At 43.8% G+C, this 12,872-nt stretch overlaps 1 protein-coding gene across 1 annotated transcript; it reads right to left on the bottom strand.

The window, feature by feature from the left end:
• Positions 1–3,141: 3,141 nt before the first annotated feature.
• On the bottom strand, positions 3,142–3,645 carry LOC133377889 (BCAS3 microtubule associated cell migration factor-like). The gene has a single exon (XM_061612687.1). It carries the CDS (start codon positions 3,643–3,645, stop codon positions 3,142–3,144), a length of 504 nt encoding a protein of 167 aa, XP_061468671.1.
• Positions 3,646–12,872: the final 9,227 nt, after the last annotated feature.

Raw genomic sequence — 12,872 nt, forward strand, 5'->3', positions numbered from 1 at the left:
GAGGGCAAGAGCAGGAACTAACAGTCTGAGTAGGAACATTAAGAAAATTATGTCAGGCAGCTGTGGGGGCCATAAGCATCACTGCTACCACCAGGACCACATGCACTTTTTGTGAAAGCCATTGTGAAAAAAAAGATTAGTACGGCTTGTCATTTCATGAAGCTGCTGCTGGGGTCATGTAAAAAAAATCACTCTCAAACCAACTACAGCCTCAGTTCTGTTCTGACAAACCACACATAGACAGGTGGGGAGGGGGAGGAAAAGGGAATTCTCAAACTCTGTAAGGGAAAAGGATTTAGCCAAAAGCCTTTGAATGTAGGTAAGCAAATACTGAGAATTACAGAACTCACATTAATACTTCACCCAAATTAAGGAAACGATATGTCCTCTGATCTCCTCCTTCGTTTTACCCCCATGGTCTCTATGTTCTCTGCAGTCGTACGACAAAACTACATATTCTGATGCATAGTTTTGCATTGTCTGGTTGTGTTTTCCTTTTAATAGGTCAGTCCACAATAAGACCATGCTCCTCCATGACGATTGTGGATGGAAGGGCTGACTTGGCATATATCACTGAGACTTGGATGGGTGAGCTGGGTGGGCCTGACCTAACTCAGCTGTGCCCATTTGAATACTCAGTAAAGCACCAGGCTAGACTAGGGGGTCGGAGGTGCTATTGTTCATAGAAGCACCATCTCCTTTACCAGAAAACCTCTTGATCTTGGGAGGGGTTTAGGGAGTCTGCATCTGGCAGACAGACGGGGGATGCTGCTGGTCTACCGACCACTCTGATGTCCATCAGCATCCCTGATTGAGCTGGCTGAACTGGTCTCTGGTATGGTGTTGGAGTACCCCAGGGCAATAGTTGTGGGTGACTTCAGCATCCATGCAGAGGGACTTCATGGCCTCCATGGCTGTCTCAAAGGGCCAGTAACCCAATGCGTAGGGCAGGGCATACCTTTGATGTAGTCTTTACCCACAAGTGATATGAGGGATGGATCAAAAGTAGGCAGCATGCAGTGCACTCCTTTGTCCTGGTCAGACCATTACCTGGTTAAGTTTGTAGCAATTCCCCCCACCAAATACGCTGGGCCTGTTTGGATGGCTCGCTCTCAAAGCCTGATGGAACCTGATGTGTTCCTGAATGCTCTGCGTAATTTTCCAGGGGAGAAAGCTGACAATCCTGTCAAACCCCTGGGCTCACTATGGAATGGCAAGATGAAACAGGCAGTTGACATGATAGTTCCTGAGCATCCTCTCTAGTGTTGTGGAGCCAAAGAGGCTCCTTAGTATTCTGGGGAGCTTCAAGCTATGAAGCAAACCAGATGAACACTAGAGCACAAGTGGTGCAAGTCTCACTGCAAAGCTGACTGAACACTGGTTAGTGCACACTGTGGCAGTGCAGTCTACAAAGAATGCTCATTTCGCAGCTTGCATTGCATCCTCTAGAACAGCCTTTCGCAACCAGTGTGCCCCCAGATGTTGTTGGACCACAACTCCCATCTTTCCTGACCATTGGCAATGCTGGCTGAGGCACACTGGCAATGCTGGAGGCACACTGGTTGGGAAAGGCTGCTCTAGAAGCTGGCCAGAGGTTATTAATTCCCATTGGAGGGGAGGGGCCTCTGGAGCATTTGAGAACCCGCTGTGACCAACTGGCTACATACTTTGAGGATACAGTCACCTCAAAGTAACCTTGACTCTGCTCTTGTTGCAGTTTCAGATGAAGTACCCAATGCAGGAGTTAGTGATGTATTGTACGATCACTGTCAGCGTATGCAGTCAGCTGAGGTGGACAAGGTATTGGTGGCTACATGTCCAACCATGAACTCACTTGACCCTTGTCCTTCCTGGCTTATTAAATCCAGCAGAGAGAGTTTGGCTGGTTGGATGTAGAGTATTGAAAATGTTTCATTGCATGAGGGGGTGGTCCCTCTGGCCTTGAAAGATGTGATTGTGGGACCACTCCTGGATTGGAATAACTATTGACTAGTCACAAATATCCCCTTCTTGGGGAAGGTGGTGGAGAGAGTAGTGGTGGGGCAGCTGCAAAGCATTCTTGGATGGCACAGATTAGTTAGATCTGTTCCAATTATTATTATTATTATTATTATTATTATTATTATTATTATTACTATTACTATTACTATTACTATTACTATTATCTTTATTTATACCCCGCCCTTTTTCCAAACTGGAACTCAAGGCAGCTTCCAGATAAAAATAAGTACATATCATTAAGAACCTATAAAAATATAAAACATATAAACATATAAAATCAGCATTAAAACGGGATTAAACTGAGATCAGGCCTGGCCAGGGGACTGAGTCAGCCTTGGTTGCATTAATGAATGACCTTTATAGAGAATGGGACAGGAGCAATGCAACCTTACTCCTCCTTCTCTATTATTATTATTATTATTATTATTATTATTATTATTATTATTATTATTTATACCCCACCTTTCAGCCCAAGGCCCTCAAGGATGCTTACAGAAGACACAAATATCAAAATACAATATAAGAATACATCAATAAAACAATAAAGCAATACGATTTACAAAACACAATTTACAAGAGTTAAATAACTATAACCATCACAATCTACATTTCCAATTTAACACTTGCAGCGCTAAAATTGCCCCCAAGGTAATGTCTAAAAGCACGTAAGTCCATGAGTCCACTACCTAGCTGGAACGAAGCAGGTCTGGGTGTGTCAGGCCTGGATGGATATCTGCAAAGAAACCTCTCGTACGCTGCCTTGAGTCCCATGATGGAAGGAGGCTTGGTGCCTATGGTAGGCCCTTCCCGGTAGCTAACTCACTCCTTGAAGCAGCTCAGGAAGGCAAAAGTTAGATTAGTCCTGAAGGAACACACAGGCAAGGCTCCTGAAGAAACAGACCTGCTACTGTTGCTGTCGCCGCCACCTCCTTCACAGAGCTGGCGCGGCCACCTCTGCCACCATCAGCACACCTGCATGCTTGAGGCCGAGCCAAGGCCTCTACGGGACTGGCATGAGGAAAGGCCGTGCTGGGCAGGGAAAAGTCTTGGCGGGCCTGCTGGTGTTGGCGGTGCTACTGGTGGCGGTGCTCTTGCTGCCACTAAAAGCGCTACTGCTGGGCCCCGGCTCTGTTAAGGCCATCACAACCTCTTGTGGGGCAGAATTTGATGATTCAGCTGTGCACCAGAAGATCCAAGGCTTTTACACACAGCAAGGAGAGGCCTCTTTTCAGCAAAGCTGTTGCACTTCTGAGAACTAATCTGAGGCGATGGCAGGACTCGGGCAACTCGGACAGGGCCGTGTCGGATAGAGTAGAGTTCCTGAGCCTCGCCACTAATAGGTATGCTCCATATCTGTATCCCATCACTGTAGCCAATCACGAGCAGCAAAGGAGGCTCATTGCCAGTGCTGTGCATCCCATGCAACTCCACGTTCCTTGAGGTATCATTCAAATCAGAATTTTCAAATCTGACCCATACAATTTTCTCTTTTTCTTCTGTTGGAGTTGTGCCACTGTAGGCCTGTGGTACAACATCTTGCAGAAATGTAACAACACTTTCCATATATGACTGTTCGGTGACACCCTGTGGATGAACCACCACTCCTCCAGTACATCGGCTTGGGCAGCAAGATTCAGCAGCCATTGCTAATCTGTAGATCCCTGAAGCTGCCGTCGAGGCTTCTCGCTTTTTCTCCTCACTGACAGTGTTTGGGACCCCATAGTACAGTAGACATTTGTGGCTCATTTGGCTGTGGCCAGAAGCAGCTGGGTTGGATTGTAGAGTTCCTGCAATGGACTTCTTGACCCCTTCCGGCAGCAGATGTCCATTCCAAATGGATTCCTACATATCACTTTGACTGCAAAAGCATGAAGACTAGCAGCAGCAACTCAAAGTAGCAGCACAGATCTTTGCAAGAAGTCATCTCTGGTCCATTCTAGACAAAGGCCCCATTTCCTTTTAAAGCAAATATCTCTGCAGCTTTGGATACCATTGACCATGGTATCCTCCTGGACCCTTGGAATGGGAATTGAGGGCACTGTGCTATGGTGGTTCCAGTTCTATCTGCAGGACTGAAGGCAGATAGTAGCATTGGCTGATCTTCTTTCATCTCCCTGGCACTTGTGCTGCGGGGTGCTTCAGGGTACCGTATTATCCCCAATATAATATCCATATCAAGCCATCAGTATGCTGGTGACAGCTCTGCTTCTCCATAACAACTGAACCAGGAGAGGCTATGCAGGCCCTGGATCAGTGCCTGGATGCAGTGGTGGAATGGATGAAGAAAAATAAGCTGAGCTTGATCCTGCCAAGATGGAGGCACTTGGGGGGGGAGTGGTTCCCGTATCCAAGAAACTGGTCAACTGCCTGTCCTGGGTGGGGTTGCATTCCCCCTGAAGGAGCAGGTAAGCAGTCTGAGGGTGCTTCTTCTGGATCCATCTCTGTCATTGCAGACCCAGGTAGTCTCAGTGGCTAGAAGTGTCTTTTATCAGCTGTGCTTGGTAAGTCAGCTACGACCATTCCTGGACTGGGAGAGCCCGACCACAATATTTCAGGCACTGGTGACTTCAAGACTGGATTACTGCAATGCACTCTATGTAGGGCTTCCCTTACACTTGACCCAGAAACTGCAGTTAGCGCAGAACGCTGCAGCCAGATTGCTGACAGGAGTGAGGCCCTGTCAGCATATAACACCTGTGCTTAGGGATCTGCACTGGTTGCCAATTTGCTATCAGGCCAAGTTTGCTACTGGTATTGGTATATAAAGCCCTTAACAGATTGGGATCCATTTACTTGTGGGACTGCCTTACCCCATATGTGCCCACTCCAGCACTCCAATCTGTGGAACAGGCTCTGTTACAGGGGTCACATAATATCTGTTCTGCACTTGTAAGAAATTGTTCTTTTAGTGTGGCAGCACCAACTCTTTGGAATTCTCTGCCCATTGACATCAGGCAGGTGCCGTCACTGTAGGTGCATAACATACCCTAAGGCTTATCAAGTTATTTTGGCACCAGAGGCAGAAGATCTTCCTAGTGCTTCTCTCTGGTTGCAAAAGCACAAAATAAATGCATACATAAATAACAATTTGCTGCCCTTTCATGACATCCATAATCAGCTGCCTGAGGCAGAATCTGCATTCTGCCTAATGGTAGGGACAGTTCTGATTATAGCCACAACACTACCCCAGCTCCCAAAGTTAACAAGTCAAAAGGAGATTAAGGAGGAAAAGAGCCTCTCTGCAGGAGAAATCTGAAGGGTGATAATAGTTTCTGTTCTGTGTTGCAAGAGGAAAAAATGAGGAGAGACTGAAACATGGAACACTGCCGTCCAGAAGCCTCTCCCCAAATATAGAAGCTGGAATGATCAGGGTTTCTCAACAGCCAGATTTCCTCATTTATAATTATCATATTGCCACCTGCTAGGAGCTTTGGACACATTTAACCCCAATGTTGTGCCTGTGAAGTGCTAGTTGATATGCAAATAATAATTAAAGGTCCAAAGTCAATTGGTTTCTATCACAATTAATGACTGCTTAGTTTACTATGTTTCTGTTAAAAGCATTGTTATGTTAAAAGCATTGTGCAATTTGCCAGGAAGACTCCATTAACATACTTGGTGTCTCAGCACACTTTCAAGGCTTGTGTTATACCAGGGCTCCATAACTTTTGGCCCAGCAAGCCAAACACAGCTCATTGGCCATATATGGTGGTCTGGCAAAGGGTTGATCAATCTCCTGGGGTTTTTTCTGCCTGCCTGGAAAGGACTACAAAAAGTCAGGAGTGATGTTGTCAAGCACCAATAAAGCAAGATTGTCTAGACAACTAGGGATGGAAGGCTCTGTTAATTTTGGTTCTCCCAGTTTGTCATTTGTCCATTCTTAAATTCTGTTCTCCACATTTCTGCAGAAAGTTGCAGAAATTCTTCAACGTTTTAGTGCACATTTCTACAAATAAACACATTTTTTGCAGTGTCGATTAATGTACACATTTTTGCAAGTAATTTCTCTTAACAAACATGTTTGTATTTTATTTTCAATAATATGTTCATTTTTATGCACACTTTCCCCTAAAATATATATTTGTGTAAACATTGTTTGGTTGGAGAACTGCACAAAATTCGGATAAGTGCAAATTTCAAAGAATGGTCATGTTTCAGTCCTCATATTGTTTCAGAAAGTGCAAATATGAGAGATTCACAGAGCTTGGAAGTAATTCGTTACAAGTAATGAATTACTCATAATTCATTACTTTTTGAGGAACGAGTAGGTAATTTCTTTACATTTTGATTGTAATAGAACTAGGAGTAATTTTATTACTTTTGTTAATTGTAATGTTTCCAGCATTACTTTTGGGCATTACTTCAGGGGGGGAGCAGAGGAAGTCTTCTGCTCCTCTGATTTGTGGATGAAAATCCTGTGCCTCAAACTGGGCTTCTGTGCAGCATCGCCAAGGTCAGCACCTTGTAGGTTTTTTTAAAAAAAGTAACTGAAATGTAATTGCAGTGATTACTTTTGAGAAAAAGTAATCTGTTTTTTCAGTGCAATTGTAATTATAATGGTAATTACTACTTTTTTGGGCCATTGTAACTGTAATTTATTACTTTTTAAAAGTAATCTTCCAGCTCTGGAGATTCAGCTCAGAAGATCTGAGACAAAGTCACAGATTCGATCTCTAGCATTTCCTAGTAGGGATGGGAAAAACCACTGCCTAAACCCAGAGCTGGGAAAAGTTACTTTTTTAAAACTACAACTCCCATCAGCCCCAGCCAGCATGGCCACTGGATTGTCTACAGCCACTGTAGACAATAATGAGCAAGACAAACCTGTGGTTTGACTCATCAGCTTCCTAAGTTCAGAGGATTGGTGATATAGTGGGTATATTAATCAGGCCTAATTAAATGCTTGGGTATTGTTACAATATAAATCAACATAGCTGAACATTTTAAAGATTAGTCTTGGTGTAAGTCAACTCAATAAATACTTTTGTATGTTTAATTTAAACTTGTGACTAGGGATAGGGGAGAAATTTGATTCACTTCTCATTTAAAGCTGAATCTCTCATATTTGCACTTTCTGACACAATAATAAGAACTGAAACACGGCCGTTGTTCAAAATTTGCACTTATCTGAATTTTGTGCAGTTCTCCAACCAAATGGTTGGAGGAAACGGATCTGCACTCATCCCTTTCTTCAGATACATAACAGCAGAACAGGCACACCATAAGAAATACAGAGTGTGTATATATTGAATTAATATGAGGCCTCCTCTCCCCCTTTTAAGAGAGAGAATTACATGGATTCAACCTCCTCTTGGAATGCCTGCATATCAGATTATAGTGCATGGTGGGAGAGAGAGGCTCCTGCCCTTCTCTACCACACAAAGAGAATATCTAGTCTGGTTGTGGGGATATTGTTAGATTCCAACTTCCATCAGCTCCAGCCACCAAGGCCAAGGGTCAGGGATTATGTGAGTTGTAGTCCAACCAAATACAAAAGGATCACACATCACTGCTGTATCCCAGTGTAAATTAATTTTATTTATTATTTATTTATTAGATTTCTATCCCGCCCTTTCTCCCAGTAGGAGCCCAGGCCTAGACCTCAGGCCTCCAATGGGCCTTTCCGTACACCAGGGTTTCTTAGCTATTGAAACTGAGGTAGGCATAGTTTGGCTTGTGCTTAGCCCTTTATCGTCCCTGCCTCTTCTAGAACCTTACAAGCTTCCTTTAAGCATGTTTAATTCTCAAATGAATTCAAAAGCAGTCAAAGAAACCGCCTTCACCTACAAATCTGATAAAAGCCTAAAAATCGAGCAGCTTGGATATAGCCAACATTCTTGCTTATGAACTATTACAAAGATCTCTAACAATTTAATTTAGATGGCAAAAAGAGTGAAATAGAATCATTCTTGAAATGAAACCATCTCGCCCTGAAGGCCACATGGCTTCTTAGCAGAGTTATAAATCATGAACACAGAAAGGCAGCTATCTTTAAAGGATAAACACCAGGATTATGTTGTAATTTAAGTGTCTATTTCACAAACCAATATGGACAAGAATGAGACTGCTTCATGACTTCAGAAATAAAAAGCAATTCACAGAAGGGAAGGACATATTATTTAGTTTAATCATGAAGAGCAATACCTCACTCTTCTTTTGTGAACCAACAGCTTTACAGGGCACAAAACTCAGTATCTTCATCATCCAAATTTTAAAAATAGACACATTCTTATACATTGGCTAGGATTACCATCTTTCCAGAGTCTGGAGTGAAGTGGGTAGGGAGAGGGAGGAAAGAGAGACCTGTCTATTTGCATGTGTTACATGAATTACATTAAAATTATCTGTTCTTTAAAAAAAAAAAAAAACACTTCTTCAGAGAAACCCCCCCAAAGCAGTTCACATTAAAATTAAAAAATTACAATTCAGGGATCAGAATCCTCCATAAGCAGACCAAAATAAGATTATGATGAAGAAGAAACACGCTAGTTCCCTCGTTTCATCTCCAGCATCTCCCCATATTCAGAACCAAACAAGATGTGATAGTATGGTAGGAGATTAGTTTGTTAAAATATAGATTTGCCACATTTGTGTAGGAATCAGGTAGGGTGTCCAATTTTAACAGCAAAAGGAGTGTTTGAGGAGAGCAGAATCCTTCCCTCCACCCATGGTTTATCTTGGCGGTTTATCTTCCCCTGATGCACTTTTCATTGCAGGAAGATACCGAGTGTGAGCCCAGCTAGATTAAAACCACTTGGGGAGAGGGGCTGCAGGAAGGTAACAGGAGACAGGAGAGGGTTTTACACTCCTCCCCTGCATACCCTATTTGCTATGAAAATTGATTGGAGCAGAGACTGGTTTAAACACATGGAGCTGCTGGTGTCACATCCAGTTTGGCCTTCAGTCCTCATTTCAGCTTAAATTGTCCATCTCAAAAGTTATAACTTCAGTGGTGTGTGTAGACTAGCTAGTCCTGTCTCCCCCAACCTTTGATGTTGTTATACTAAAACTCCAATCATCAGTGACTATATTGGTGATGCTGGCTGGGAATGATGGGGGTTGTAGTCCAACAATATCTCAGGGGTCTCAGTGTAGGGAAAGGCTAAGCTAGTCCAATGCAAGTGCTGCTGCTTGTTTGCTGTTCAGTGACGTTTCCCTCCTTCTCCCAGAAGATAGAAAACCTTTTTTATAGCTCCTAGGTTTTATACAGCTGGGAAAGGCAGAGGGGCTCTGTTTGTAGCAGGAAGGTGACTGGAGGAGCTTCCCTCCTTTCAGCAGAGATTAACCCGAGGGTCAAATTAAAACCAGATAGGAGACAAAAGAGCCAAGTGGAGCTGGTTTAAAACTGGTCTATACTTGGCTTGGACACACAAGTTTTATTGAAGGAATTTAAATTATTAATTAACACTTATTAGCTTCTTGTTTGCTCTTGCTAATGAATGCTTTTCAGCCCAAGCATTTTTCATTTTCCTCTCTGCATGGTTTTCAGATGAAAGGCCAGTGATTGCATTTTAGGGCTTACAACACAAAACCAAGGGGACTGTGTTGGGAAATATATTGTGACCCAGGGGGATCCAGTCCTCTATATCATGTGACTCTGTTTAAACATGCAAATTCTGATCTGGTAGTCACTTGAACTGTATGGAGATCTCCATGGAGAAAACTGGTTGTATCACATGAACTTCTCATGAAGTCTGGGGGTTTGTCACTTATAAAAAGAAGGGCTGAACTGGCCTGGGATGGGGTGTGTGTAGGAGGAATCACGCAAACCACAGACGTTGGCATTTCCACAGAAACCACCTGCAACACAGAGCTTACCTCTGTTCGGCTGCATTTCAAACGGCTGCGATGTTGCAGTTTCCACATATGAGTGTGACCTCTATAAGTGTTTGGTCACTCTATAACCTTGTCTGTGGATGTAGCTATGTACAAGAATGATAACCTCATCTGACTCAACATTGCAAAGCAACCTTCTCAAATGTGTTTTATTCTGGAAAGAGCTGTGTAGACCAACAGATGGGACTGAACAGCTCCATTGCCTGGTTAAATATGAAGTGATTAATAAATTGTTCAGATAGATAACAAATCAGTAAAATAATATCCATAATAGCCTTTGGGACTAGTCTCAGTCACTAGTTTTTCATGAGTCCACTCATGAAAAAGTAGTGACTGAGATGGGGGTTCAGTGCTAATCATTGAACCTGCAGGAGGAGATCACCCAGAAGATGTTCCTAGCAATGAACCACTTGTGGGCTTTTACACTTTTAGTTCAAACTCATCTACTGTGATTGGAAATGAATTTTCTCTGATTCACGAAGCTGTCTACACTTCTAGTCAGATTGTGAGGTAGCAGAAGGGGCAGTCTGCATTATATTTTAGAGGGGTATCCTTTGCTAACCCCTGGAATGGTCTCTGGTGCAAACTCTGTAGAGACAAGCTCATATGGCATATGCAGTGGTCACAAAGGCGGGCCTACCATTAGGCAGGGTGCAGCATGTAGCTCAGGTGGCAGATCCTGGGATGGTGGTGGTGACAGTGGTAGCTTCCTCAGCATTCCTTCTGAGCTCCTTAAGCCTGCCAGCCCTGTCCCCCCGTTGTCAGTCTGCTGCCATGTGGTCTGGTAGAGGACACTGTCGCCAGTGTAGAAGGTTAAACTGCCAATCCAGTCAGATTCTACAAGCAGGGTTGGGAGGGGGGAGGGAGAGGCAACACTATCTTGGCCTTCACTTGGGTACCAAAATGTCTCGAGTCATCCCTGCTTGCAGTGATGTACTTCCAATCAAAGCTGGGTCCACCAGAGTGAATTGTTGATCCTAAAAGTGTAAGAATGGTCATGCGGTTACAGGACAAATGCATTGTGTCTTCAAGAGCAGGTACCAAGATGCTGGGAAGCTCAAAGCAGGATACCCATCCTCTGTTGTTTGCTCCTACCATTTGGAAATTAAAGGTATACTTGCTGTATAACTGGAGGTTCCATCTAGCATGGTTAGTAGCCATTTTAAGGTATTTCCAATGACTTCCAATGTCCAATTTGTATCTTCTTATTTCCTTTACCCTGTGCTGCTGATATTTTCAGACTCTACTATGATCCCAGGATCTCTTGTTTGTGTAGTTACCAGCTGTTTAGGCCCCATTTGAAAATGCATTTCTTTGCACTAGCGTGAGTCTGTGATCTGCCATTCCATGTCTCCTTGACCCCATTATAAGTTTAAAAACTCTGCATAAGCTTTGGGATTGTACCATCTTATATAAGATGATACCATTGGCAAACTTTGCCCCTCCTCCTGTTCCCTGTGATGTCAGAATCGGATCAATTATGAAAAAAGGTCCAAGTGAAACTATTTCATCATTACTAATTTGTTTAAACCATTGTAACCCCACACACACACTTCATCCAAGAAAAAGGCTCCCGGAGCATCTTAGAAATATCAATAATAAGACAGTCCCTGTCATCAGGCTTACAATAATAATAATAATAATAATAATAATAATAATAAACTTTATCTCTACCCCGCCCTTTTTCCAATAGGCTCACAACTAAAAACACCATTAAAACATACAGAGTATATTATTAAAAAAGAATTAAACTATGAGAAAAATTAAAACCATAAAATATAGGTTAAAAACAGCGGACAATTTAAAATAATAAAATCATATAATGTAATCACCAAACCTATGACACTTAATCCTGGTCGTTCTCTATCCCAAATGCCCGTTGAAATAAAACAGTATTTACTTGTCGCCGGAAAGACGGCAAGGAGGGAGCTGATTGCACCTCACTCGGAAGGGAGTTCCACAGCCTAGGGGTGGCCACCGAAAAGGCCCTATCTCGTGTCTGCATCATATGTGCTTGCGAAGGTGTGGGCAACACAAAAAGGGCCTCACGTGAAGATCTCAAATCCCGGACAGGTTCATGTAGGGAGATACGATCTGTCAAATAGTCTGGACCTGAGCCGTATAGGGCTTTGTAGGTCAAAACCAGCACTTTGAATTGTGACCGGAAACAAATTGGCAGCCAGTGGAGCTGTTGTAACAGGGGAGTTGTATGGTCCCTGTAACCAGCCCCAGTTAGCACTCTGGCTGCAGCTCTTTGTACCAATTTAAGTTTCCGAACAGTCTTCAAAGGCAGCCCCACGTAAAGCACGTTACAGTAGTCTAAGTGGGATGTAACCAAGGCATGCATCACCCTAGTCAGATCAGGTAGCTCCAGGAACGGGCGCAGGTGGCGCACCAGTTTTAATTGGGCAAATGCGCTCCTGGATACAGCAGCAATCTGGGCCTCCAAATTCAAAGCTGAGTCCAGGAGTACACCCAAACTGCGAACCTGAGACTTCAGGGGGAGTGCGACCCCATCCAGCACCGGTTGAATCCCTATTCCCTGATCTGCCCTCCGACTGACCAGGAGTACCTCTGTTTTGTCAGGATTTAATCTCAACTTGTTTGCCCTCATCCAGTCCATCACTGATGCCAGACACTGGTTTAGGGCCTGTACGGCTTCCTTGGCTTCAGGTGGAAAAGAGAAATAGAGTTGAGTGTCATCAGCATACTGATGGCACCGAACCCCAAAACCCCGGACAACCTCTCCCAGCGGTTTCATGTAGATGTTGAATAACATGGGGAACAAAACGGAACCTTGAGGGACCCCATAGGTCAATGGCCAAGGGGTTGAGCAGGAGTCCCCCAGTACCACCTTCTGGGTTCGGTCCTCCAGGAAGGATTGGAGCCACTGTAACACAGTGTCCCCAAGTCCCATCTCGGCAAGGCGGCCCAGAAGGATACCATGATCGATGGTATCGAAAGCCGCTGAGAGGTCCAGTAGAGCCAGCAGAGACACACTCCCCCTGTCCAGTTCTCTGCGTAGGTCATCCACC

This window comes from Rhineura floridana, chromosome 2 (assembly GCF_030035675.1).
Source record: "Rhineura floridana isolate rRhiFlo1 chromosome 2, rRhiFlo1.hap2, whole genome shotgun sequence".
Taxonomy (NCBI): domain Eukaryota; kingdom Metazoa; phylum Chordata; class Lepidosauria; order Squamata; family Rhineuridae; genus Rhineura; species Rhineura floridana.

Excerpts from the sequence above, each read along its gene's own strand:
- LOC133377889 (XM_061612687.1), bottom strand. The coding sequence starts at position 3,645 with ATGGCTGCTGAATCTTGCTGCCCAAGCCGATGTACTGGAGGAGTGGTG.